The sequence below is a fragment of the Engystomops pustulosus genome, chromosome 1 (genome assembly GCF_040894005.1).
Source record: "Engystomops pustulosus chromosome 1, aEngPut4.maternal, whole genome shotgun sequence".
In the NCBI taxonomy this organism is placed as follows: Eukaryota; Metazoa; Chordata; class Amphibia; order Anura; family Leptodactylidae; genus Engystomops; species Engystomops pustulosus.
Window position 1 is genome coordinate 210,395,502 of NC_092411.1, and position 27,704 is coordinate 210,423,205.

General features: G+C 38.0%; 1 protein-coding gene across 46 annotated transcripts in view; it reads right to left on the bottom strand.

Annotated features, from left to right (window-relative positions):
* Positions 1–563: 563 nt before the first annotated feature.
* The window catches only part of ANK2 (ankyrin 2), a 336,471-nt gene continuing 309,330 nt past the window's right edge, over positions 564–27,704 (bottom strand). For 42 of the 46 annotated variants that reach the window (XM_072119238.1, XM_072119243.1, XM_072119237.1 and 39 more), the window contains 11 exons: positions 26,675–26,749; positions 23,101–23,232; positions 20,480–20,626; positions 16,398–16,677; positions 15,529–15,826; positions 10,548–10,640; positions 10,017–10,100; positions 8,921–9,085; positions 7,215–7,391; positions 5,094–5,185; positions 564–2,647 (listed from right to left, as the gene is read on the bottom strand). In XM_072119238.1, coding sequence (XP_071975339.1) covers positions 2,464–2,647; positions 5,094–5,185; positions 7,215–7,391; positions 8,921–9,085; positions 10,017–10,100; positions 10,548–10,640; positions 15,529–15,826; positions 16,398–16,677; positions 20,480–20,626; positions 23,101–23,232; positions 26,675–26,749 — 1,727 coding nt within the window. In that variant the 3' untranslated portion in view covers positions 564–2,463. The remainder of the gene's footprint in view (positions 2,648–5,093; positions 5,186–7,214; positions 7,392–8,920; positions 9,086–10,016; positions 10,101–10,547; positions 10,641–15,528; positions 15,827–16,397; positions 16,678–20,479; positions 20,627–23,100; positions 23,233–26,674; positions 26,750–27,704) is intronic. The other 4 variants (XM_072119240.1, XM_072119248.1, XM_072119251.1 and 1 more) reach the window with 4 other exon arrangements.

Here is a 27,704-nt window from a genome sequence, read left to right on the forward strand (position 1 = left end):
TAAAATAGAGTAACTTTCATCCGCAAGAGTTTCTAAGTGACACCATAATGTTGGGTCGGTACTAACCAGTCACCAGCCAGACACCACAACAATGGTGTGGAGAAAAAGTCAGTACAATCAGAGGGAATGTATACTGGCTGGGTTTTGGCCAAAGCTTTGAGCTCATGCACACTAACATAAAATGGAGATGTGTGCTAGTCCCATTTATCTCTTGGGCTCATGCACGTGTGCACAGGGCTTGGAAAACATGGCCAAGTAGGCTACCCAATCCATAAGATTCTATTTGTGCTCCAATTGGTGGCTTGGGTAACCTGTTCCTTTTGTCAATGGTGCCGGAGCAGCACTCACACTCCAATGACAGCTGAATTTTGCAGACAGAGGAACTGTGTAGGGAGCCTTATGTTGCTGTCTACTTGTAATAGCCTCTTGACTCTCTTGTGAAATCTGGTTCAGTTTATCAGATGTGTCCACCAGATAACTGTTCAATGGTGCTTGTTCCCAGTGTTCCCCCTCATGTTTAATACTTGTGCTTTGTGTTACACAACAGAGAAGAGACAGGCAGGTATTTGTACATAGAACACTTTATTTAATTAAATCAGCCATTGTACACGTTGCAGCTATGTATTGTTAGTGTGATTTATTTTTTGCCATTTTTAACTAAGACATGCCCTCATAGATATATTAAATTAGTGTTATCACCATGGGAACAAGATGCTGAATCATCAACTTAAATGCCACTTCTCACAGTAGTAAACTTTGTTTTATAACAGAGCAGAAATAAAAAAGAATAAACCAGAACCATAAACGTGAGGAACAATTTATGCTGTTACACAGACATCATCTGCACTGCAAATAGCACAACCAATTTTGTTTCTTCAGACCTTGTCACACAATGGACACGATGGCCCTAAATGACAATAGCTGCAAGACTCCTGTCCAGACTTTATGGTAAGTGACTTGACTTATCTGCCTAGAAAGTCATTGAGCGATGTCTCCGCCAGAAAGAAATGAAGCTACACAGTAGGTCATTTTAATTAAATAAACCCTACAGAATTGTTAAGGGGTTTAATGAAACCCTAATAATTTACAACTGACATTCATCTCTCTCGGTGGGTCTCCCCCTCTACCCACCTTAATCGTGAAGAGCAAAGGCCTAATTTAATTTTTTTTCTTTTTTTAAGATTTTTTTTTCACTTTTCCTTGTATTATTTATAAATTAGTGTGTCCTTGATTAATTCAGAGTTTTGTTCTTTTCAATTCCCAAACTATACTTACATTAAATAAATGGGTTTATAATGTATAGTGCTTATAGTATTTATATATATATATTTGTACGTTAAAAGGCTACATAGTTTAAACCACGAGAAGAATAAGGTACAGAAGACAAAAAATATTTCCGTTTTCTTTATAATCCCTTCTTTTTTTTTTAAAAAAAAAGTGCATAAATGCTAGAATAATTTCCAAGGATTAGTCCCGACGTAAAAACATAAAAAATAACTGAAACCTGCATTGTGTCTTTAGCTTTTGACATAAAAATAAAATACAGAAATAGAAGAGGACACATTTGTGAAAACTGCTTGCTCAGTGCTAAGAGGGTTAACAAGTTCCACACATGATTACAGGAGTTTAATCTTTGTTTAATGCCACATGCATGTGCCATAGGAAATCCTGATAAACAAGGTGACTTACTTATTATTAGTTTTCTTTAACTGGGGAATTATCTTTCCCGTATCATTATTTACAGTGCCACATCCGCAGCCGTTTCCACTAGACATAGGACTACATGGTCTGCTATAGCATTGACACATGTCTGCATTAGAGTAGGTGGGTGCGGACTAGTGAGTCCACTTTACAATATCAGAATATTGTGTTCGTCTGCCTTATATGTAAGCAGCAGCTTGGTTATGTTTTTGGTTATTTTAACTTTTTCTTGACTTAGATGTAGCGATCCGGACACTAGAATAACCTGGGGCTGTAATGACAGTGTATTGACGTCATTGTAATCCTGCCCTAAATGCAGAAAACTTTATCAAGTCTATTTCATTTCATTACTAGAGCAAAGTATAATCAAGGCCTATAGTTGCATCTGGCATCTTCAAATCCACCTAGCACATTCACTCTGTGTAAGTAATATGGTATGGTCCATCTTTAGAAGGTTGCCTTTGTAGACACAATGAAGAGGCCTGTGGACGGAGCTGACATGTAGGAGAAAGGGAATTGAATCCATTTCAGACAAAAAAAAAAGATTGTATGGATTATACCATCCATAAGGAAAGGATGCTATCTTTGGTCACAAATTATCTTTGCACTTACAAAACTGATCATTTTGTTTATGACATTTGCAGAACAGGAGTGTCAGTGTTACCCGCTGCGCATGGTACCTGTGGCCCTTGTGCATGGACTAGAATGTATCTTTTGCATACTGACTACAGATATGTGTTGTAAGTATGAAGCAGCAGCCTCTCATTTGGCCTTTTTCTTCCAGTCCTCTCCACAGAAGCGGTTGAGAAGTTGCTGAAGATCAGTCTGGAGGTCGTCCTTCTGTAGCACTTCTGGAACATCCTCCAGCTGCTCAACAAAAACATGTTTCCCATGCTGGTCCTTCACCACAGTCCTCTTCTGTGTGCAGGCTTTATTCATCATTGTTCTGAATGGAATAAGACACATGAAATATTTACTGGACCTTCATGGTATTTCTCATTTCCTACAGATGACAGCATACACAAAATAACAATGCGATATTAGGCCTCATGCCATATTACAATCACTCAACACCCATATAATAAATCTGTGTATATTAAAAACGGGATTTTGGTATCCACAATAAGCCACCGTGAGAATGCTCAATTACAAGCTCCATCCTGGTGCTTCTTGGGGAAAATACGGCACCTCATGACACTAAATGACACTTTACATTAGGCACTTACCTGAAGCCTCTATATTTTCTTATCTTTCACACACCTGCTATTGCATATCAGAAAAGAGTGTGCAGAGCTGGAAGCAGATGGTTCCATAGAAGTCATAAAAATGCCAAGCTTCTACCTGTTTCAAAGGATCCAGATTCTTTATATTTGAAACACTAAAAAGTACTGTTGATCTACTTACCTTTATGAAAAAGTTGGAACCTTTGAAACATTTGAGGTAGAAGCCTGGGATTTGAGACTGGCATTTTATTTTTTTAGGTAGGACTTGCCTTTGAGCTGTAGCTCCCTTTTCTCCACACAAGTTAATAGAATTTTTTCAAGACGGCTCCATAGACTGCACCAATGGAACATTCATTCAAATGCGTAGGCAATAACCTCCAGTAGTGCAGCACAGGCCATTCATTGGTTGACCCCTGTACATGCATGCTTTGGCATTAGGCTTTATGCAGCCTTTTTTGAAATGTATAAAATACCCGTTTCTGTGTTTAGAGATTAGCGTTCGTAGATGCATGAGCACAAGTAAGACATGTTTATTTAGCTGGCTAATTCATAAACCAATAGCTTGTTATCTCTAGTGTTTACTATGGCGGCTTGAGGAGTGTTCCAGATGGCTGCTATTAAGCAGGCTTTAGAGATGAATTTTAAGTAGGATTTTCATTTCGCTGTTTGTTTTCGCATACTGTAAACCTTCCAATGCTGGATGCATTGTGCTTCCATTGACAATCATGCCATTTACAAAGAATTAATACTTCAGACCTGAATGACAATAACATGGAAGTGGGCGTTGTGTGCTCGGCCAAATAGCAGTCGATAAATTCTCTCTGCCACTACTGAACAGAAAATGTACGATACTAAGGGACAAGCCAAATATCCAAATGTATACATACTGCTAAATTCTCATTTGAATATACATATAATATATGGTAAACAGCACCCATTATGAATGTTACACATACTCCCAATATTCCAATTTAGACACTTGATTGAACAGTATACATCTGACATACAAGAGGCATTGTCCAGTAAAAGTATCTGTAGAGAGAGGGATTTACTATATACTGCCTCTACAAATAAAGTTATAACCTGACTGCCTTTCCAAATCCAAAATAGGATTATAGCAAAACAGAACACATTTCTTGTTTCAGCAGTTTTTCTAGTTCCTTTGGTAAGCTCTGTGTTGAACAGGACTGTGTCACATAAATAGACAGGAAAACCATTCAAGTTTATTATTTTGGTACCAATAAACAGTGTGACCATGGGGCGGCCAGGATGTGCACAGCCGCAGTTATGATCTGGATGCCCAGATCAAGTTAACACATTTTTTTCAAGAAATCAGAAAATTTATAATTACAAAATTATTACTGTTAACATGATATAGTTACTAAATAATAATTTTGTAAAGATTTACAGACGAAAGTCTTTCACTCAGTGTGGCTCACCGCATTCTGGTTGCACTGTATGTTTCCGCCTTTATTTTACTCCTATGTTTGACTCAAAATTTGCAAAATGTCAAATGTAAGACACGTAATGGACCCCACTGCTTGCATGGCCCTAATTCAGTTTATTGCATATTGTCTGTATTATCTGACATAACAGCGTAGCATTTTGTTGTAAACTTGCTGGTACAGTATATGGGCTTCCATATAAAATCCAGTTTAAAGTGCCTGGCGCTGCCATTCCTTTGCAGATGTTGGTAACCTTTGCTGTGCAATGTAGAGAGATTTGCAGTTCAGTCTTCACACCTCAGTCTAAGAGCAAGTCAGTGAGGTTATACAGTAGACAGGCATTATTGGTATTACATATTGACAGTAATAAAGTTTGCAGATTGTATGGCGTGAGTTTGTTACATGGAAGGTTAAAATTCACATGAATGTCACCTACACACAGCGAAGGCAAGTTATTTGTGCTGTTTTCTCTGAGTTATCCCATAATAGGTGAAGATAAAAGCAGTAGTATGTATTGTACGGTACTAGAGTTTGCTCATATAAGGGAAAACAAATAACCAAACCAAAAAATAAAACATATATTATGACAGCAAGGGCTGTGGGCAGACCAAAACTGCCTTCCTCTGTGTATAAATGGGTAACAGATACTCATCATGTGAATAGGTGAGCACTTCTGTTAGTTTCACTACAGAACAATTAATGTTGATGCCATGCCAGCCCAAACCTTTTAAGAACAGATCCATCCTCTTTGGTAATCTGTGATTCCACTAAATTTGGTAACTGAACTTTTACATCTCCACCCACATAGCATAAAGCCTAAAAAATGAGAGAAATCTTACTGCTGAGCGATTTTATAGGTTTTGTTTTTTCAAGGCATGAATAATACATCTAAAGACAGGCAGCCGAAATATTCACTTGAGATTATTTTAGCTGTGCACATGCATAACACTTAGATATAAAAATAGCTCTGCAATGTACTTCTGATCTGCCAACAGCAGCAGCCACCCACTCCGCTATTATCTATGAGTATGCATTAGATGTGCTCATCGGGATGTATCTGTCAGACTTATTTTCTGTTATCTATCGATTTTCTTTACATCTATCTAAATGTGTCCCTTTTAGTGACAAACAAACCCCTCAGTTCTCCCATTCTCTTCTGCTATGAGATCTCTGCCTGGATTCCCCAGATTCCCAATGTTATTCACCACATCCCTGGAGTATTATAATTCTGCAATGTGTTGTTCTAGAAGTATGCCTTAGCTGAGGGAGATTTGCATATACCAATATGTTTACAAACAGAGTATCCCTGTGGAAGTTGTTAGATTAATTAACAGATTGTAGAGAAGGATTTACTAGTTTTTTTTATAAAGCTCTTCAATCACCCAGTTTATTGAGGAAACACAATTATTCTGTGACATTGCTCATTGGGAATTTGCAGTTTCTTATTTGACAGTTTCTTTGGTGCGTCTTGATGTTATATTAAAGGGATTTTCAAGGATAAATACATTTTTGTACTGATCCTGTACTGGGCTGATCCTTAAATGGTTTGTCCACTTTCAGCAGGTAAATAGTATTTTTTTTAACATGAAAAGTTATACAGTTTTTAAATATACTTTCTGCATCAATCCCACACAACTTTCAAGATCTTTACTTGCTGTTATTTCATAGGAAGCTTCATTGTTTACTTCCTGTGGATAGAAATCTGTCCCTGGTCATGTGGTAATCAGAGCATTGTATTATAGCAGCTCACACAGCTGTGTAATATCATATCACCATGGACAGATTTCCATCCACCGGAATATATAAATCAAGGTTACCATTGAACGATGACAATCAGAAATCTATAAATCTGCAAGAAATTGATAAAAAAAGTATTTTGGAAAATCGTATTGCTTTTCATAACGCAAACAATATAATTTAATTGCTGAAACTTGACAATCCATTCAGCATTCTGCTCCCCTCCAGCCCAGCGCAGTGTGTCCCATCACTATGCAATTCTGTTTGTATACAAAGGCTTTAACATGCTTTAGTGGACACACATTTGATGAAACCTCTGTATTCAGACAACCTGTCTGTCTGTAATTGTTTAGATAAGAAAGATATTATACCCAGATAAGCACTATAAGTTAATGCATAACTAAACCTTTGAAGCATTTTTTTAAGTTTCAGAAATAAATAGCACAGGTGATAAAAGGAAGCTTTGTAATGTATTTCTTTAAGTAAAGTAGCCTCTCCTTTTTGCTCCTTCTTACTCCTACTGTGAGTACTGTATCTAAAAACCTTCTGAAGTATGTACAACTCAAGACCGATAAGGATCACTAATAATCACTTTTTTCATAAAGTATTTCTCTTGATGATTGAGTTCTGTGAGGAGATTAGACTATCCAAGAATGGTCTGTAATTATACACTTTATCTGGAGATAAATATACAGGAAGATATTTCTTTAATAGAGTACATTACAAAGTTTACTATTATCATCTGCTCAATTTATTTTGGAATAGTTGTTGAAAGTTTAGTTACGCTTCAACTGTGCTGGTTTTCTAGCAGCAAACCATAGATATAACAATGTAAAACCCCAAAAGTAGTTTAATCAGTTTAGTCTTATTTTGGTACAAAATAACGGAAGTGTATTTGCCCAAAAGAACTAATAGGGTTTGAGATTTAATGATAGAATGTACCTCTAGTAAAAGAAGCTGGCATGTGATTGTTTAGTATAAATCAGTTACACCTAATCCTGCAAATGGTTTGATCTACAGATTAGTCTCTACAGAAGCAGAAATTTTAAAAATGATATTCTACTATATATGATGCCTTCAGGCAAATCTACTACCACCACCATGTTACCTGCTCAAAGTCATCCTTAGCCGATGGCAAATCAGATGCTAAACTAGTGTCTCCAAAATATTTTTCTGTCCTTTCACCATGGACCATGGTGGTCTTCACAACTTTGCTGACCTTACGTCCTTTCACAGGTTCAACTTCAAATTCTGACGATACAACTCTGGGCTCAGAGAATGAGATCTGGTGACACAATTTTAGTTTTTTACATCTTTATTTTGAATTTATTGTTTATTACCCTGGGATTTTTATATTACTGAACAATACATGAAAACTATTTCCCATGACCAATGCAGTTGGGGGAGCTTTATCAAACAGCTTGAACCAGTATTCTGGTGTAATTTTGTACCAAAAATGAAAATGTGCCACATAAATGAATGGTTTTAGACCATTTTTAAGCACTTTTTTTTACTTTTATGATATCGGGGGCATGACCTAGTTTTGCCATGGTATAGTGAGAAAAATGTTTTCTGTATCAAACTAGACAAACTAATAGATGGTGCAAAGTACTTCTAGCGCAGCAAAAGGCTATATAGCACTGTTTACTCTGAAGCGGCTTTTTAATGATCCCTGTCAAAACATTAATGGTCAAAAATGTCACTTGCAAAGATGTGACTAATAGGCCTTCAAACAAAAAATGTAGTATCTGGCTTGTTGGATAGGTAATCAATTTATTTATTCTTCTGAGAACCTTAATATCAGTCTAAGGCTTTATGAACAGTTGGGTGCCGTAAGCACAAATGGCATCTAATTCACAGTTCCCAATGATCTCTGTTGTGGACTTTCACAGTGAGGCATGGTGCATGTACTGCGTGCATGTACTACTGTAAATGCACACTGCAAATTATAGAGCAGGTTCTTATGCAACATTGTCTTTAAATATTATTTTCAAAGAGTTCACTAAATGGATCCACTACTTTGAATAGTAACAGGTTTCCACTGCATCATTCTATCAATATTTCATTAGACTGTCAATATTTTGAAATGTTATTAATTATCTAAGGACTAGTTAACATGTAACCAGTTTAATAAACATCAATAATGTATTATTAATAGAGTATTTTGATGAGGGAATTATAGGCACTTCTCTATTTTCTTGATCTATTTTAAATGATTAGTAATTTGTATTAATTTAAATATTTTCAGGTAATGATTAGCATTAAGAATATTCATTTATAATCATACATGTATACTCTTGGTGTAAATTTATAATAATGTTTTACCAGTTGTTAACAGGTTTGTAAACCATCAAAGGGAACCTAAAATAATGGACTGATCTGCAGGCAGCATGCTACAGAGCAGGGGGAGCAGTAGTATTTCTATAGTAGTTGCTTATTATTTGCCCATCAGCCTCACCCTGCATAGTGTATAAGCCTTCCTACTCAGTGAGTAGCACCCTATCTTGCACACTACTCAGTAACAGCCTCACTTGCATGGTGCATCCACCTTACTAAGTGAGTATAAATGTGCAAACAGATAGTTGCCAATTTTTGAGCACAGCTGCCCACTAAACTGCCAGTATGGGAGGAATAAATATGAATTACATTACATTTCTCATAAAACTGTGCATTACTCTGCTCAGCTCCTGCTCTATGACATGCTTTCTACAGATAGATTTATATGATTCCTGTATGAAGACTTTTAAAATTCACTTTCTATTGTATATATTATGAAACAGTCTTTTTCAATTCATGTTGTTTAGGAGGTCTTACCTCAGACTGCTTACTGTCACTTTTGAGTACGGTGCGTTTCACAACTTTAGATACGGAGTCTCCATCTTCTATAGTAACTTGATCCTGTGGTCCTCCCTGCGCCACCACTTCTTCTCTTTCTGTACCATCAGGCAATACAAATCTTCTAATGATTTTCCTTGTGACCTGAGTGTTGTAAAAGGCAATATGCATATCACCTGGCTAACTAATGAAGACTTGCATGCAGCTTTACTACATTTTTTGGTAGACCTGCTGAAGTTTTCATTGATACCACTATGTGACCTAAGTTACCAATTTTGTCATACGGAAAAAAAATTACGGTATATTTTAAAGGATTTAGTTTATTGATTTAAATGTGAATTCCTGGAAAAGGATGTGATTTTTATTTTCCCCCTTTTTTCTATTGTTTTAGGCCCCCTAGGTTTGAGCCCTAGGAGGTCTGATTACTTATACATAACAGTTCATCTGTAAATACCATGGTTTAATGTTGAGCATCACAGAGGCTCCCAGCCACAATAGAAACAGATGGTCGTGCCATTATGTCATGAGTGGCAAAATTAAATCCAATATGAAAGCACCTCTATTTAAGTGCACCGATCACATTTACATACGTCACTTAATGGAAGTCTACCACCTGGATCAAGGATTGCAAATCAAGCACAATGATATGATGGGGTGTGCCACCTCTGGCAGGATCCAGTCTTATTTTAGTTTCTTATGCCCTCATTTTTTACCAAAAAAGGCCCTAAGGACCCTCCGACTCATTTGCAAAATATGTAAGGCCTTTTTTTGTAAAATCAAAGGCATAAGGAGCTAATATGAGAGCAGATCCTGTCAGAGGGGGCACACAGGGATCAGACCTTGATTCACTCATCCTGTCTGGAAAGCTCTGTGCGGGTTTGATAGAGCCAACCATGAGCACCAGAGCTGAGTTCCATTTCTGGCACCCATGCCAGGTGTTTGCCACCACTGCCATAAACATTGCTAATGCAAACAGTGCTTGTTTAGTAGCATTGTAAGGAAAAAGTAGATGGTGGACAGTAGATCATGGCCAAATAATACAGCGTTTCTGTCTGATATTTTTGGCATACAATACCTTTTTTACCACGATATGGCCATGCTCGTCAGTGTACTGCTCTTCTGTTACAGTTTCAGGAAGAATATCTGCCATATTGTCAGCCTAAGTAAAAGAAAAAAAAATAGTTGACATTTCCTGGGTAGTTCCATTTGCTTCCCAACCACATTACTGTTAGAAGGTGCATGAAACAAAAGAAATAGGTAAAATTAACAATAAAACTCTAAAAACCAATCTGCAAAAAAAAGTGTTAGGTTCATGCATGGACCTTGGACAAAAGTGCAGTAGTCGACCCTGCATTGCAGATGATCATGATGGTCTTCTATCTGAACTTTTGAAGGTGAAGTGAGGAAGCTTATAATGTACTTACTCTACTGGTATCAGTGGGGGGTGCTGATTAGTCACAGAACTGGGCATGCATAATTTGGGAATCATGCAGACAGCCATGTTGTTACGCAGTGCATAATTGCATAGCATGGCCATCAAAGACTCCTTGCAATTGTGACCAGGACTTTGTTGCTGAGGGACGTGCAGGTATTAAACGCTGTGTACCTGAATAATCACACGGCGGCGAACGACCCTGGTTGTAACCATCTCGTCCTCATCAGAGTTGGCCTCTAGATCACCTAGCTCATCTGCTAGGTCCTGGTGGAGGCATGGAAGCAGTACTCTTTTACTATTCTATAGGTTTGGCTTCCTTAAATTCTACGTCAATTTCTAATATATCAACTAATTAAAAATGTAATTTTTTTGCAAGCTGTCACACAAATTCATTAAAATACTAGAGTAATGTAATTGTATTTAGATGCTAAGCACATTATATTTACTGCACTTCATTTAGAATGATGTCAATATTATTTCCTAATTAGGAATTCATTTACATTTTTTGCTTGTTTTACTCTCCTGTAGATGCTTCTCCTCAAATTTAAAGAAGACTAGAATTTTACCCCTCAGAACCGTAATACCTGCTGTTACATGTACTCTCCGTATGACCTAAAATGATTTGCCACTGAGGCACAGTACCTTCATTACAGCTGTTTTTCTGATATGCAAATGAGTAGACAAAGAGTCAATTCTGAAGAGAAGAGTCATGTTTCTCCAGGCTACCAGTGAACCATGCCTCCTTCTTTTGTTTGCCAGTTCAGTATCTCTTCAGACCTCAGCCTGCCCGAGCAGACAAGAAGTTCTGCCCTGTCCACTTCCTGTCCATACCAGAATACTATCCTCTCACTGTGTGGTGTATTAAGCAGTGATCACTGTGTGGGAAACTGCAGATCTTGTCATTATTTCAAGCACCCCTTGACTCCTTACTGCTGCAGCCCTGTTTGGTGTTTGCATATCCTTTTCTACTGCCAAATACTCAAACCTTTTTTTCCTTTCCAGTTTACAGAGATGCATGGGGTTGTCTGTCAGTCAGGTGTTATTAAAGGGACTGCCTGTAGTGCCATTTAATATCCCATACAATGTATTAGGAAGTTGGAAAAAATTGCAAAAAAACTAAATTGTAATTCCAGCATTGCCTTACTGACTCTGTGTAGGCTACTTTAACTGTGCTATCCAAATGTCAATCTTATTTATTATTAGGTGCATTATGATCTCAGAAACTTATATAAAAAGGTAGATAGTGTGTAGTTCCCTCTGTTCCCTCATTCGCCAGTGCTTGTGCATGGAGGTGGCGGAAAGGGGGAAATAATTGCAAGTGTTAGCAATAAGCTCGTACTTGTGATTATTCCATGACATGGCGCAGAAGGCCTGATAGATAACCCCCATTTTCTTTTATATTTTTATATAATTTTATGCATTTGTAAACATCCGTATGTGAATAAATAAATGGAATGGGGGGTATTTATCATTTCTCCCCTTGCACCACTTTTTTGAAAAGTTTGCGTCAAGGGGTGGGTGTAAATTTACTATGGCCTGTGCTGTTATAGCAGTAACCTACACCCGGCCAGACCTGCCAAAGATTTCATTTGGGGTGCCAAAACCTCTTAATAATTACCTTAATACTCATTTGGGAACAAAAAACATGGTTCTATATATGATTCAATATTAAATTCAGAATATCATTTATTTATACATTCTACTCTGAATGGACTAACGGATTAGGACTTTTGGATGTTTTTTTTCAGTTACAGTGTTCAATGTATGGGATAATTATTGTTATATTGGGACGCAGGAATACTTAACATGTTTATACTTATTTATAATTTTTACTTTTGTGTCCTAAGGAAAGGTTTGTGATCTGAACATCTAGGTTTTTGTTTTTGAACTTTTTAAAATAAATTCTCTTTAATTGTAAACCCACTAAGGTATTTTAACCCTAGGGGGTCTCACCACTACAACTGTATTGGAGTATATTTTCATTCTGTTGCATTTCTGATAGAACCTGCCTTATGGCTGTCTTACTAACACCTTAAACACCCCCTGATGATGTCATGGGATACTATGATCTCAACAGAGATTGCGGCATTTCAACCATGGCACTTAAATGGTTAACACCACTGGTGAATGTCTGCTGCATAGTACAACAAAATAAATAAAAGTTACACAATGCTTCCCTGATTTTCTCTGTACAAGGGAGAAACCAGTCACCAATGACAATGAAAAGAAGCTTCTACAGAAGGGAAACTACACATATTTGTTCTAATTGCATACATGTAAGGGGAATAATGCTTACCCCTTACTTGCAACGTAATAATAAAAAAAAGGGGTAAACGTAACAAATATTGACTATGCTGTCATTTGTTGTTTTTTTATGTCTTCTTTAAGTGTACACAGCTTTATGTAAACAGCTTTACATATCATAACAATTTATACTTAGTTTTTTTCATGAATTTAGATCAAAAAGATAGTTTGTTTTATTACATATTTTTCTTCTTTATAGAATTAGAAGAAAAATGACTCTAATGGATAAAACCCATGACTTTAATGTGTATTTTTCACCCACTAATGTTTTTTAAGAAATAGTAAGATTGAATAAAACTTTACCAAAATATGTAAGTGGTCAATTTACAGATACAGTGTGCATGTTCTTCTGTAAATGCTCTTAGTTTCATAGTATATACAGTTGAAAAAAGACAAATGTCCATCAAGTTCAACCAAGGAAGGGAAGGGATTGGATGAGGAAGGGATTTAGGGGAAACAATTCTATATAACATAACAATCAATGTTATTTAGGTGTAAAAAGGCATTTAAACCCTCCCTGAAGCTCTCTGCTGGTGAAGAAACACAGTTCTTGTGTGATATTAAAGACATCTGGATTGTGTTTTTAGGTGTAACAGAACCGGAGATATCAACTTTAAAAGGAGATCTACTACCAGGATGTAGGATTGTAAACCAAGCACACTGACATACTGGTGTGTGCCCCCTCAGGCAGGATCTGCTCTTATTTTAGTTTCTTATGACATTGTTTTATTTAAAAAAGGCCTTAAGTGACTCATTTGCATAATTTTTAAAGCTTTTTTTCATAAAAACAATGGCATAAGAAGCTAAACGAAGAGTAGATCATGCCAGAAGGGACACACAGCAGCATGTACATGTGCTTGGTTTACAATCCATCATCCTGGTGGTAGATTTTCTTTAAAGTTAGAGTTAGGAATGGAGAGTTTTATATAAAAATCCCTATGCTCTCTGGTTTGGAAACAGCTAGTAACACAATCTTCACAATCTAGTCTTCAATATAACATGAGAACTATGTTTGTAGGTGTCAATGTTCAGAAGATATAGAAGTTTTAATTGGGCCACTGTTATGATGTCTGTTATAACGGTAGCATAGGAAAAAAAATATTTTGCATAATTATTATATTTCCTTTGCTTCCAGCAATTCTCTGAACCTATGCTACCTGTGATTGGATAGAAAAAAAAATCTAATTCACTTGACTAGTTTCACAACAGTACACTAGCGTATTGTCAATTTTCAGTGCAACAATTTTTTCAAATGAACAAAAACCTATTTCTTGCAGTGCCAATTTTACTAAAAGGAACAGCAACTGAAACTAAGGTTCAGCTTATTAAAGGGGTATTCTGTTCTGGGCATCCACATTTAATTTAATTCATCTGCCATATAGAGAGATGTTAAATAAATGTACCCGTGTAAAGATAATTTCCTGTACATGAAGTCATATGGCCACCTAGAAATGAAGCTGTCCTTGGAGACGACTGGAAAGAATGATGTAAAGAAACCAGTTGTTTTATTATATAAAATGGCCGGCAGTAACTGCATGTCCCTCAGCCATCCTGTGGTATTGAAAGCTGAATCCCTGTGGTCAGGCCTCGATAGCGCATGCCTGGCCACCGGTGCAGGAGTGAGAGTGTGCTCGTATCCATCAGCTATCATGTTTCTAAGGGACAATATGAATACAATTATGCAAAGTTATCTTAACACAGTTAATCTTTTTTTATAACATGCAATTTTGTAAATGTGCCTATATGGCAGATTAATCAAATTAAATTTGAATGCCCATATAAGAATACCTATTTAAAGGAGCTGTACACCACAAATCTTATAGGAGTCTGTCCATATGTGTATGGGATGTAGATGACAGTCCCATGGAATATGTGGGTGAGCTCTGCTTACAACTGCCATCAGAACAAGGAGCTTGCCACTAAAAAAACCCAGCTAGCACATGTCCTAAAACAACGATTGTGTGCATTTATACCAAAGATGAGTTGTGAGCGGCTGAGTCAATGGTCTGTTTTGCCAGATATATCTGGTGTTCACATACTTTACTACAATGTTTTGAAAGCAATATCTGAGGGAGGCTTCAGGAGCAGAGACGGAATATATCCTGTAAACATCCATGCATAATGTGCAATACATTATGTTCATGATTTACGAACCGTACTTACAAACAGCTGCCTTAAACTGTGCACAGGTCTGCCACAGGTCATTCATCCTTATAATCAGGTGCGCCTTATAACCTGGTACGCCTTATATATGAACCTAGACATTTTAGCAGGCATTTATTGATGGTGCGCCTTATGATCCGGTGCGCCTTATAGCCCGAAAAATACGGTATATTGAGAACAGTATTTATATATTTATAGATAAGAGCCTCATCTAGTTAAGGGTTCCTGTACACAGCTGTATTATGTCTAAGGTGTGGAAAATATGTATTTGATACGCTGACCATTTTTGTTTTCCAAAGAATTGAGAGGTCTGTAATTTTTATCTATGGTTGATAATGCCTTTATGGCGAAGGCAAAACGTCGCATAACTATGGTGGAATGAAAATATCTTCACTTAACCAAACGGACCATTCAAAATGTATTCTGTACCACCCTGTGCCACCTACTAAAAAAATGTTCCAAACTCCAATTTAAGCTAAATGATGGAGGTATTCTCTCCCAGACGCTAAGCTTATTGCAATATAACAGCTCATGAGGTGTCTATGACTCCATAACACAGCACTGTGAGACTTTCAGGTTAAGTCTGGTTTTAGGGTATTTTGGGTTACAAACCCTAAAAGCTGACCATTAGCACAATAGGTGTCTATTTTGTTTAGGGTACAAGATGACCCTAGTAGAGATTTACCTTTTCAAATGAGTCAAGCGATTTATACTCAGCAACCTTTTCCGACTTGTTTGCTTGCTCGTCCGATGATTCCACTATGCAGAGGTCATTTTTGTTTGTTCCATGCTGTTCCTGCTCCAATTGATCTTCTGGTTCTTGCACAATAGGAGACTCACTATGCTGGTCAGGCACAGGAGTCTCTGAATTGGGTTTACTTAAATCTTTAGATGTTCCAAGTGGGGACTGAGGGATTTCTTTGCAATCCAGAGTGTCTTCAGCTGTCTCTGTCAGCTTTTTCTCTAGATCAGGGGATGTAACACTACGGGGTATAAGGAGAAATAAAATTTAGGATTTATTCAATAAATTTCAATTATCTTTTACTAGGGTTCATTATTATAGAAAACTGTGCAGGCAATGTTATACGGGATAATGTTGAGATCAGTACTAATATATATTGTGGTGGGCACTGTCTCAGTGTCAGAGGAGGATTCCTAGGGCCCCCCAGTAAAAGCTGTTGTTGTTTTGAGGTCCACCGCTCAACAGCTATTTGCAAATAGTTCTGAGCCATAGCTTTCATTTGTCTCAGCATTAGATTGCTTCAGACTGTCCCCAGGTCCTGTGCCCTAACAGTAACCCTTACAGCGACACACCTCCGACAGCAGCAACATTTTATTCTGAATGTCTTTTTGGATCTTCATGTTTTTTGTTACCATGATAAGGGTTGTAAAAATGTAGAATAAAAAGTCTATTCAACAGAAAATAAATATGTGCTCTGTAACACGCTGTAATGTTCACTTACAATTTCTGTGTTGTAGAGAAATAAAACTATACAATCTGACTAAAATCAGATGAAGTGTCACACAACCCTTTTTCAACAGATGAAAACTTACACATACTCTTGCTCAGAAGACACTGCCCTTGATATTTCCTGTGATTCCCTTGAGAAGACTGACACTACTTTCTCTTTCTGTAGTTGACGGATTATTTCTGCAACAGACTTGTCATCTTCAGCTTTGGCTGAGCTTTCATGGAAGGATGAATAACTGATTGAAACGTCCTCCTCAGACACAAGGGGGGGATGTTCACCTCTGTCACAGCCCCGTGATTCTGAATGATCAATACTGATCTTTTTCTGCGGGCTAGAGAACTCATCCTGAAGAGCTGAAAAGCCTAAGAATAAAAATGAAGCATTCACTACTCCGCAAAGTATTACCAACATGACTGTACAAGGAATATCAACCAACTATGAAACGCTATAACCACTCACTGCTACTGTTTGTACATAGGTCTGTAGTAGAGAGTTAGGACTGTGGGCCTCAGTGGATAGAGGGATAGATGTCAGTGAATGCATTAGTACGTACATAGGTCTAGAGCAGGGGTCTCAAACTCGCGGCCCGCGGGCCAACTGCGGCCCGCGGGACAACATTTTGCGGCCCCCACCTAGAAAAGCACCGCCCGCCGTGTATTCACGGCGGCGGTCGGGAAGCGCTGCATGGAGAGGGCTCACGGGCTGAGCCCTCTCTATAGCCGGTAAGTCTTTGCTGCATATTGCCAGCACCGATCGCGGGTGCTTTCACAGCGATGGCTGCCGGCAATGCTGCCGGCAGCCTCAAAAAGATAGCGGCGCCGCCATCTTACCTGGGATCGCCGCTCCCCTTGACGTCATCGGGGGGGCGGCGGCGATCTGTCTCCATGGTAGCCTCGGGTCTTCCGAAGACCCGAGGCTATTTCGTTTTAACCCCTTCATTACAATGTGCTGATAGCACATTGTAATGAATGAGGAGGAAAATCCCCATATACTGCCATACTGTAGTATGGCAGTATATGATAGGATCGATCAGACAACCTAGGGTTAAAGTACCCTAGGGAGTCTGAAAAATAGTATAAATAAAAATAAAAAAAAGTTAAAAAAAAAAAATTATAATAAAAAAACATTAAATTTCAAATCACCCCCCTTTCCCTAGAACTGACATAAATATAAATAAACAGTAAAAATCATAAACACATCAGGTATCGACACGTCCGAAAATGCCCGATCTATCAAAATATGATAACGTTTTTTACAATGCGTTTAACCCCGTTACGAAAAATAGCGACCAAAGTCGAAAATGGCACTTTTTTGCCATTTTGAAAAATATAAGAAAATCTATAAAAAGTGATCAAAAGGCCGTACAGTCCTAAAAATGATATCATTGAACATATTATTAAATTTCGCAAAAAATGACACCACCCACAGCTCCGTACACCAAAGTATAAAAAAGTTATTAGCGCCAGAAGTTGGCAAAATCAAAAAAAATAATTTTTGTACAGGAGGTTTTAATTTTTGTAAATCTATGAAAACATTATAAATCCTATACAAATTTGGTATCCCCTTAATCGTACCGACCCAAAGAATAAAGTAGACATGTCATTTGGGGCGCTCAGTGAAAGACGTAATATCCAAGCCCACAAGAAAATGGCACGAATGCATTTTCATTGCATTTGGAATTTTTTTCCCGCTTCCGAGTACATGGCATGTAATATTTAATACCATCATTATGAAGTGCAATTTGTTACGCAGAAAACAAGCCCTCACACAGCTCTTTATGTGTAAAAATAAAAAAGTTATAGATTTTTGAAGGTGGGGAGTGAAAAATGGACATGAAAAAACAGGAAAGGGCCCGTAACCGGTTAATCCCCTTCCCTCCGGTACTTGAAGAAGATGAAGTCGCCGCTCTGAACGCACTTGGTGCAGGTCAGAGCGGCGACTTCATCTTCTTCGATGGGAGGGACACGGGGAGGCAAGTACCGGGGGGGAGGGGGGGATGGAGTGTCCCTGACTGGGCTCAGTGCGGTAGGAGCTTGGGACCCCTCGGGTAAGCGCATTTTGTGTGGAAAACTTGATGCGGCCCAGCCTTACCCAGAATCTACCTCCAGCGGCCCCCAGGTAAATTGAGTTTGAGACCCCTGGTCTAGAGAGATAGAGAAATATCGTTTGCACTGTTTTTGGTCAATATGGGCCACGTCTGATGCTAATAACCTTTTCATAAAATAGCTGAGTTAGACATCATTTTTTGCAAGATAAGCTGCCGTTTTTAATTGCTACATTGATGTTTTTAATATGCAGAAAACCCCACCTCTGTATGACAAGGGCTCACCCGGTGAGTCCTCCTTATACATCGTTAACAGCAGTTAAAAGGTTATCTTTCTACAAGCTTCTAACAATAGTTAGTAGGAATTTGGGCTTACTCCTCCTGACCGAACTGTTGTAACAGAGCTTTGTTTTTAGGCCTTCTTGCTCACACCTGCCTTTTCAGCTTTTCCCATAATTTTCAATAGGCTTGTGATGGCCACTCCAAACATTGACATTGATATCATTGACTTTGTAACCAGTTTGGCAGTATGCGTGGGGTCATTTTTTGTTTAGACCGATTTAAAGTACAACTGTAAAGCATAAAGTCTTTTGCCTAGCTCTGCACTAAGCCAAAATAAGCAATTCTGTAATTAACACTCATTAGCTAACTGCAGCCACTTTGTCAGCTAGAAGGCTGGCAGCTAGCAGTTATCTGGCTGTCTTTGCTTGGTTGGCTGTCATTGGAATCTGTAGCTAGATGGGGAGGGTGGGTGGATGTTGTTGGGAGCGATTACTAGCACATGCACAATCATGATCATTACAGGAGAATATCAGTCCCGGCAGCATGTAAAAAGCTCCAGAACCTGCACTGATGCCATAAGCAAGTGACTAATCATATGCTTCAGGTCATTCAATAACATACCAGGAATGGTATGTAGCAGAGCTGTTTGTGTTTGAAAGTTTGAATATGGTAGACATGTGTATGTATGAAAGTTTGAATGCACAAACAGTATATATACAGTATATATACAGTGAAACCTCTTTGGGCAGATCTCTTTGCACAGATAGGAGGCAGCTTCTATAGAGTATAATTCAAAAAAAAAAGAAAAAAAATCAGTGATTGTATAAAAAAAACAAACAGTCTCTCAGGGAGGTGGTCTTTTAAATAGGTTTCACTGTGTGTGTATGTAGATGTGCACATACTGCAATGCTGCCATGTGTTCTTCCTATGTAGGTGTTTTATAGTGTAGGTGGACATGTCTTAAAATATTATTTTCTTTGTGATGTAGCAGATTACTGTATAATGCAGAGCTCCAGTGCTATGTCTTCCCAGCCTTGTTCTGCGCTAGATCTCTGTACAATCTGTACACTGATCCTGTGTCCTGATTTGCTGGGTTTGTGCACGTTCAGGTAAATGCCCTGAATGCTAGCGGCATCATTGCCCGTAGCTGCTGTCACAACAAGGAAGTCCCGCCCACTTCAGAAAAAGCTGAGAGTGTTTTATAGGTAGCCTCATATATCTATTAACCCTATATCTTATAGTAGGAATAAGCCAGAAACATGATACAGGTATTGTTGGAATCGTTGTCAAAGGCTCTTTCCAGTTGTGCTAACACTATTTTTTTTGTAAATATATATAATTTTGGTCATTCCAATTAACCTAAAGCTGGAAAGGTTTATTCTGATATTTTTATACTACATATGTAAACTTCTGGGTTTAACTGTAAAAACAAAGTACATTTTAGAAAAAACTTGAGAAGCTAACAGTTATTTTGTTTGTGCTATCTACTATTATCAGCTTTAGACAATGACTATTTTCAGTCACTTTGAAACCCTACTGAAACAATACACACATTTACTGCAAATACCTCAGTGGTAGTGGCTTCAGTCAGAAAACAGGTCACAAATAGAGACATTACAACAATGTGGAGTTTGCACACCCCTCCCGCTATTATGGTGGGTAAGCAGCAAACAGTAGCAGGGATGCAACTGCCATTGGATGTTCTAAATTGAACCACACATGGTAAAAATAACATTGATAAAGTTTCAATGCTCTGCACTGTGCTCAGTCCATGGGATCTGTCCAACATACAGGACCAATTCCACAGAGCAAACACAAACCTTTTAGGACATTCTTACCTTCACTATGATCCAGAGTTATTGTCTGTTCTATATCAGCATATGTGCGATTGGCATGGCGTAACATGGGTTCTTTCATGTATGATTCCATTAAATGCACAATATCCATTCGGTTGATCTTGGTGAGGCACTGGTTTAGGCTGGAATCTGGATTTAAGAAAGTTAAAAATTTAACAATGAATCATGGTAATACAATGCAATGGGAGCACCCATACCATCTTATTTCCTGCAAGGAAACATTATATATAGTATAAGCCAATCCGAATATAAGCCATGGCTGGTAATTTTACCTCAAAAAACTTGGAAAACCTATTAATTGGAGTATAATGCTAGGCGTGAAATGCATTGGTCACAGCCTCCCCCCAGCTGCCTGCCTCAATATATAGCCAGCAAGCCCCTTGCCCAAGTATATAGCTAGCCAGCCTGCCCCTGTACATACCCATCCTACTTGTCCCCAGCATACAGCCAGCCCCCAGTATGTAGCCTGCCCCTGGCCCAGAAGAATAGCTGCAGGAGGCATCAGAAAGGTGAGTATTTTCCTTTTTTTTTTTGACTCGAGTATAAGCATGGAGGTACAATTTCTGTATTCTATGTGTCCACCATATTACAGTCTCTTTAGACTCACACATTGGGGATCATTTATCTTAAATTTTTCTCTTTTTTTTGCTGTAATATTGCAATTGCATTTTTGCACCAAAATTTGGAACTAGCAAAGTTAGCCAAGCAAAGACTTTTCATTGTGCCTGTTATATCTTTAAAGTCAAGATGTGGACATGTGTTCTGGGGTTCTGTTATTGATGAAATTAATAAGTATGCGGAGGTAGACCTACCATTTTCTTTCCATGGGTGTATCTTGGGTCTTTTGGAAAGTACAGGCAGTCCCCGGGTTACATACAAAATAGGGTCTGTAGGTTTGTTCTTAAGTTGAATTTGTATGTAAGTCGGAACTGTATATTTTATCATTGTAATCCCAGCCCAAACTTTTTTGGTCTCTGTGACAATTGGATCTTAAAAATGTTGGGTTGTCATAAGAATCAGGATTAACACTAAAGCTTCATTACAGACACCTGTGATAACTGTTACAGCTGATCATTGTAGCCTAGGACTAAAGTACAATAAATTACCAATATCCAGAGGTCCGTTTGTAACTAGGGGTCGTATGTAAGTCGAGTGTTCTTAAGTAGGGGACTGCCTGTATACCACTACACAACAAGGGATACGTTATAAATAAATTGCTATCTTTGGCATGATTCTGTATAATAAAAAAATGGATGTCAAAAGACCCCCCTAATGTTGGAAAAGAGTTGTTTATAATACGATCTTGGCAGTAAAATTGAAGGGAAGTAAAAGAGGATATGAAAAGTTTAAGTTCACCTGGTATTTTTGGACTAATAAAAACTTTAGCAGGGAACAGAGTGCAATACTAAGATGAGATAGATGTTAAAAGGGGATCAAGGTATGGGGAGGGAGAGGGGAAGAGACAAATTGATTCCTTTATTTTTTTTTTTTTGTGAGGGGGGGAGGGGGTTACGGAAATGTTACTTCATCCATGGTAAAATAAGCCATCATTTTCGACACATGCTCATAAGGTCATTTTAAGAAATTGTTTGATTCAAGTGTTGTTTGAAATGTATTGATAAAACGTATAAATACTGTTTATATATATACTGTTTAAATGACTTTTTAATATTAGCAGGCCTATGATATGGTATTCACCAATGATGGCTATGTAATAATATTATCACTTTAGGAAAAAAGAAAGAAAATATTTTTTGTATGGATTGTTACTATGGTTATAACGTGTAAACTAATAAAATTCTTTTTAAAAGATGTGGACATGTGAAAAAGTAGCAATTTTGGTGCAATTTTGTATTGCAGTATATAGCTATTTTACTATGATTTCTAATAGCCTGCCCTCTGCTGGCTATTAGAGATCATTGCACATGGCAAGCGTACAAGTCTCATTTGGACTGTAGGCTGCCATGCCAGCCGATCCGATAATGTCACAGGGGGCGGCGATCGTCCATCCAAGATGGCGTTGACCATGTAACGGTAAGTTAATTGGGGTTAATAAAGCCAGCACCAACTGCGGCAGTAACAGGTGACGTCAGCTGCGTTATACAGCCGTTACTCTCTGTGTATGGAGAGAGCTCAGCTCTCCATACACCCTTCGCAGCACTACGATAATATAGTTCGTCCTAGGACGCAAAGGTGTTAATCCATTTCATCTGGCTCCAAGTGTGATTTAGTTATTGCCACCACCTGTTAGGTGTTAGAGAAGCATAACATGATTTTTCAAACAGTGCCAATACTTTTGTCCACCCCTTTTTTATGGTTGGTGTGGAATTATATCCAATTTGGCTTATTGACAATTCTTTTTGTGGTTTTCCATTGAAGACAAATTAAATGAAGATAAAAAATACCAAAGAATTTCTGATTGCAATAATTTTTTGGAAAATGAGTATAGTCTGACAGAATTGCAGGGGTGCCAATACTTTTGGCCACCACTGAATATAGAGCTGAATCTTCTTAGATACCAGTGCGTTGAGCTTGTGTAACAAGTTGCAGAGTTTAGTAAAATCTAAACTGGCCTGCTCCCACACTATATTGTAATGGTTTACCTGTTGCATGTTTGCCATCCCTGTCAAGCCAATATTTTAGCAATGCATGGCTCTGATCCTGTAAGGAATTTGGATTTTCAACTCGTATTTGGTGTATTTGTTCTTCGGTAAAGTCCAGCTCTCTGGCTAATTCTGAGAATCACAAAGAAAGCATACAGTTAGCGAAAGACAACAAATTCACTTGTAAAAATATAATGCCATCTAGTTGGCACTCATGATGCTTAGCAAAAATAGATGCAACTGAGTCACATTGGACAATTTATCTCCAATAGGTGGGTCTTCAAGGGTTAACACAGAGGAATCACTTGCTCATTCCCCAGAATTAATGTTCCAAGCCAGGGTACTGTTGAGCCACTCTCCCTAACACCCTTATAATTGACTTACAAGGGCAGTACCACATACTGTTCCCTAAGTTTCACCCCCTCCCTGACGCGTTTCCTCCAATAGGATTCTTCAGTGGGTCTTTTGGAGCAAGATGCAAATAAATAATCAGATCTCAGTTGCACAGATCAACATGGGGTGCACTGTTGATAAGCTGTAGTGACAGCTAACCCTCCTGTTCGACCATGGTCAGATCAACGGTAGCCAGTGGATAATAAGGTTATTATCCGGATGCGCTCTATGCTGTGTCTATGCTGTTACTGCTATTGGACATGTATGGTTTATCACTGTTTTAAAAAAACTGAAATATAGAAATACATTTTTGCTAATTTATTAAACAAGAAAAACTGAAATATCACATGGTCATAAGAAATCAGACCCTTTGCTCAGTAATGAGTAGACACTCCTTTTGAGCTAGTACAGCCATGAGTCCTGGGAATGATGCAACAAGATTTTCACACCTGGATTTAGGAATGCTCTCCATTCTTCCTTGCTGTCCTGGTGAACGTTGGTGGACAGTGATTTTCAAGTCTCAGGGCTCTGGTCAGGGCTCTGGCTGAGCCAGACAAGATTGGTCACAGAGTTGTTCAGATACCTGTTTTGTTATTTTAGCTGTATGCTTAGAGTCATTGGGGCACATTTACACAGTGATGCAAACGGCACTAAATGCAGATTGCCTGTGTATAGTGCAGGATGCGCCAGATTCATGAAGAACGGACTCCAAAAATAATGAGTCTGGTGCCCTCTGTACGGCCCCGACAGAGTTCACTAACTTTTTTGTGGTGCACCTTTAACATAGGGCTTGCAACATACTGATCTGATAAATCTGGCGCACGGTCAGACTGAGCACCGGAACGCCTACTTATTTGTGTTGCTTGATGCCTAGCACTGCTGCGCCACAAAATGGTGAAAGTGTCTTAAATACATGTACAAGCAGTTTGCACAGACTGGTAGAAGGCTGCAGTGATAGTTGACGTTGTGGAACTTTCTCCCTACTGTATCTCTGGAGCTCAGCCACAGTGATCTTGGGGTTCTTCTTTACCTTTCTCACTAAGGCTCTTCTCCCATGATTGCTTAGTTTGACTGTATGGCCAGGTCAAAGAAGAGTTGTGCAGAAATTCTTCTGTGCCTTGCTACAATTCTGTCACTGAGCTCTTTGGGCAGTTCCTTAGACCTCATGATTCTCATGTGCTCTGACATGCACTGTGAGGTCTTATATAGACAGGTGTGTGCCTTTCCTAATCCAGTCCAATCAGTTTAATTAAACACAGATGGACTCCATTAAAGGAGTAGAATCATCTCAAGGAGGGTCATAAGGAAAAGGACAGCATGTGAGTTAAATATGTGTGTCACAGCAAAGGGTCTGACTTATAACCATGTGATATTTCAGTTTTTCTTGTTTAATAAACAAACCTTTTTTGATCTTACCAAATGGCTGCAATGAAACAAAGAGAGAAAAATTTAAAGGGGTGTGAATACTTTCCATACCCACTGTAACAATTTTCATAAAATATTATCTATACTGAGATGAGCAGCAGAATATGTTGGATAATGTGCAGAGATGTAAAATAGAACTTCTGCATGAGTAACTAGCTCTTATTACTAGAAAAGCAATTTGAGACACATCAATCAAACGTTGCAAGATGTTTGATAAAATTGGTGCAATTTGGTGACTGTTTCATGCAGCAGAATTGTTTATTCATTTTTAACTATCCCAATTGCTGCAAAAATTTTAAGTTATTGCACAGAAAAAAGAAGTTATGGCACTTAGACCAATAAATTGGCTAAAAATGCCCCAGTAATTAAAGCTTTTTCAGACCTGGTCAGAAAGGGGTTAAATAATGACTAGACTGTTATACAAGCTACTGTGTAACATCTTTTTCCTCACTCCTATTGTTTCATCTGACACTGTTATTCCTCTGAAATGTCTTTTTGTCTGTACACAGACCCTACTATTTGTAAAGTGTTGCAGAATATTATGATAGAATTTGTATTATTATTATCATAACACTTATGTCCCCATATGTTACTTCCCTTTCCATCTCCTCCCTTCTTCAACTATTTGTACAACTTTTGATAAAGATGGCTATGATCAATGCTCGAAAGGCTAACTTCTCCTACCTTTCCATCATTTTTTCCACTACGAATAGAATAAAAATGACAACATAAATAATTTTGCAGATAAGTACAACAAATATATTTAGCAACTGTTAGCTTGTTTGTGTGACCATTGACAATAATAAATATATTAATATCTGGGTGTAAGAACAGATACCGGTTAAGGTACAGCAGAAACCTCTAACATTCATGCACACTGAATGCGCTTACATGGGTTTGTTGTTGTAATTATGAATAGAAGAAAATGCTTTAAAAAAATTCCTTAACCCCTTAATTATGAGGACTGAAAGGGCTTTATTGACTAGCAAATTTAAGAACATAGCTGTTTAAGGACCATGGGGGATATTTATCATACGCTGGCGCAGGGCCTGGCGTAGAAAAAAAACGCAGCCGGCGACTTTTCACTGGCATGAAGGTGGCGGATTGGGGAAAATAATCGCAAAAGCTAGCAATAAGCTAGCATTTGCGATTATTTCAGGGCCTCTGCGCCACTGGCGGTGCGCAGAGGTCCTGATAAATATCCCCCCATAACTGTATTTTTGGTGTACTACCATATAAAAAATTAGGGTTAGTTAAAAAGCATCAAATGTTGAAGGTTTTTTGTTATTTTATTTTCAAATGAACTTAGAGTAAACATTATAAACTAATTCCATAGTTTGTGATGGTTAATATGATATGTAACATGTCACAGCTTCTTTACATTACACAGCATCCAAAAAACTACTGTATGTAGCGAGGAAAGGAAAAGGTAGAAGTGGTAATAAACCAGCCCTGCTCCTGATTTTTATTTACCAGTAGTTTATTTTTATCAATTAGTGCATTTTAACATGTTCATCTTGATATTTTATTTTAACAGAAAGTGGCCATTTAGTTCTTTCCACAAACTCATCAAGATTTTTGTTGAAAATGAGGTCTGTCATTGATTCTCAATGCAGAAAATGTGGGAGTTTTAAACGTTATTCTCCAAAACAAGAATACAGGAATTTTTTAAGGGGGGGGGGGTGTTTTACTGCACTATTACTGCACCACATTGATAAAAGACTATATTATAGACTTCAAATTTTTGAAAATTTACCAGTCCAGCTAAAGCCCAGATGATCAGCAATATGGGCAAGTCTTTGCTCCGTCCTTTCTTGGTCCTCCTCAAAACCTAAAAATGTAAATCATTACAATTTAATATTTTAACAATATATGATATCTGTCTTAAAGGAAAAGGTCAATGTAAAAGTTACTAGTGATCAGTTACCACTTTATCTTTATATAGTAATAGATCTGGACGTTCACTGTACGTCTTTTTTTTCACACAAAAAAACAGAAGAAAAAAAAAGAGAAAATAAGACTATAGGAAAAAAGTAGAAGTTCTACCATTGTTTGAAACTAGAAAAATAGGTCAGTGTGGGGTCTGCAAAGATAGATGTTCATAAGATCTAAAAGGACAGATGCTGTTTCAAATAAGATATTAAAAAAGACTAAGTTCAGACCTGCATTCGGCAGGTTCAGTTACATGCTGGGAGAGAAAGGTGACGTCATGCTGGGAGAGGAAGAAGACTCTTGTGTGACGTCACCGCCTTCTCCAATGCTCAAGGTGCGGAGTGTGTATAATTAGCAGCCCGGAGCTCTGGGCATCTTGGCCCTGCTCTCTGGGCTGCTAAGTAGGTGTGTAAACATTAAAGAAGCAGGTAAGTATGTCTGGTTTGTTGTTTGGTATGCTAACTGGTAGTTACCCTTTAAAAGGCCGTGGTTAAATTATGGTTACCCAATCTCATCAGGAAATTTAGAGATTTATGGGTAGTAACCAATATGTAAACCACCAGTATAAGCACATAAGTAGTAATTCAATTCAAGAATATAATTTTTTGCTATTTGTAAATCTCTAAAGTTATTGCTGTCTTATTGTCGTATATCAAAGTAGTCTTTTTGAGAACGGAAATGTATGTGGCACCAGTTATGGTTGGCACATGAACTTCCCAGAAGAAAGTGAAAGCTCTAAAGTTTAAGGCGGGTATCATATTTCATGCTTTGATAGCCTTGTGTAATAAAAATTAGGAGTTATGACCTGACCCCTTAGTAATCATTTTTATATGAAAGCAATAAAATGAATGTTT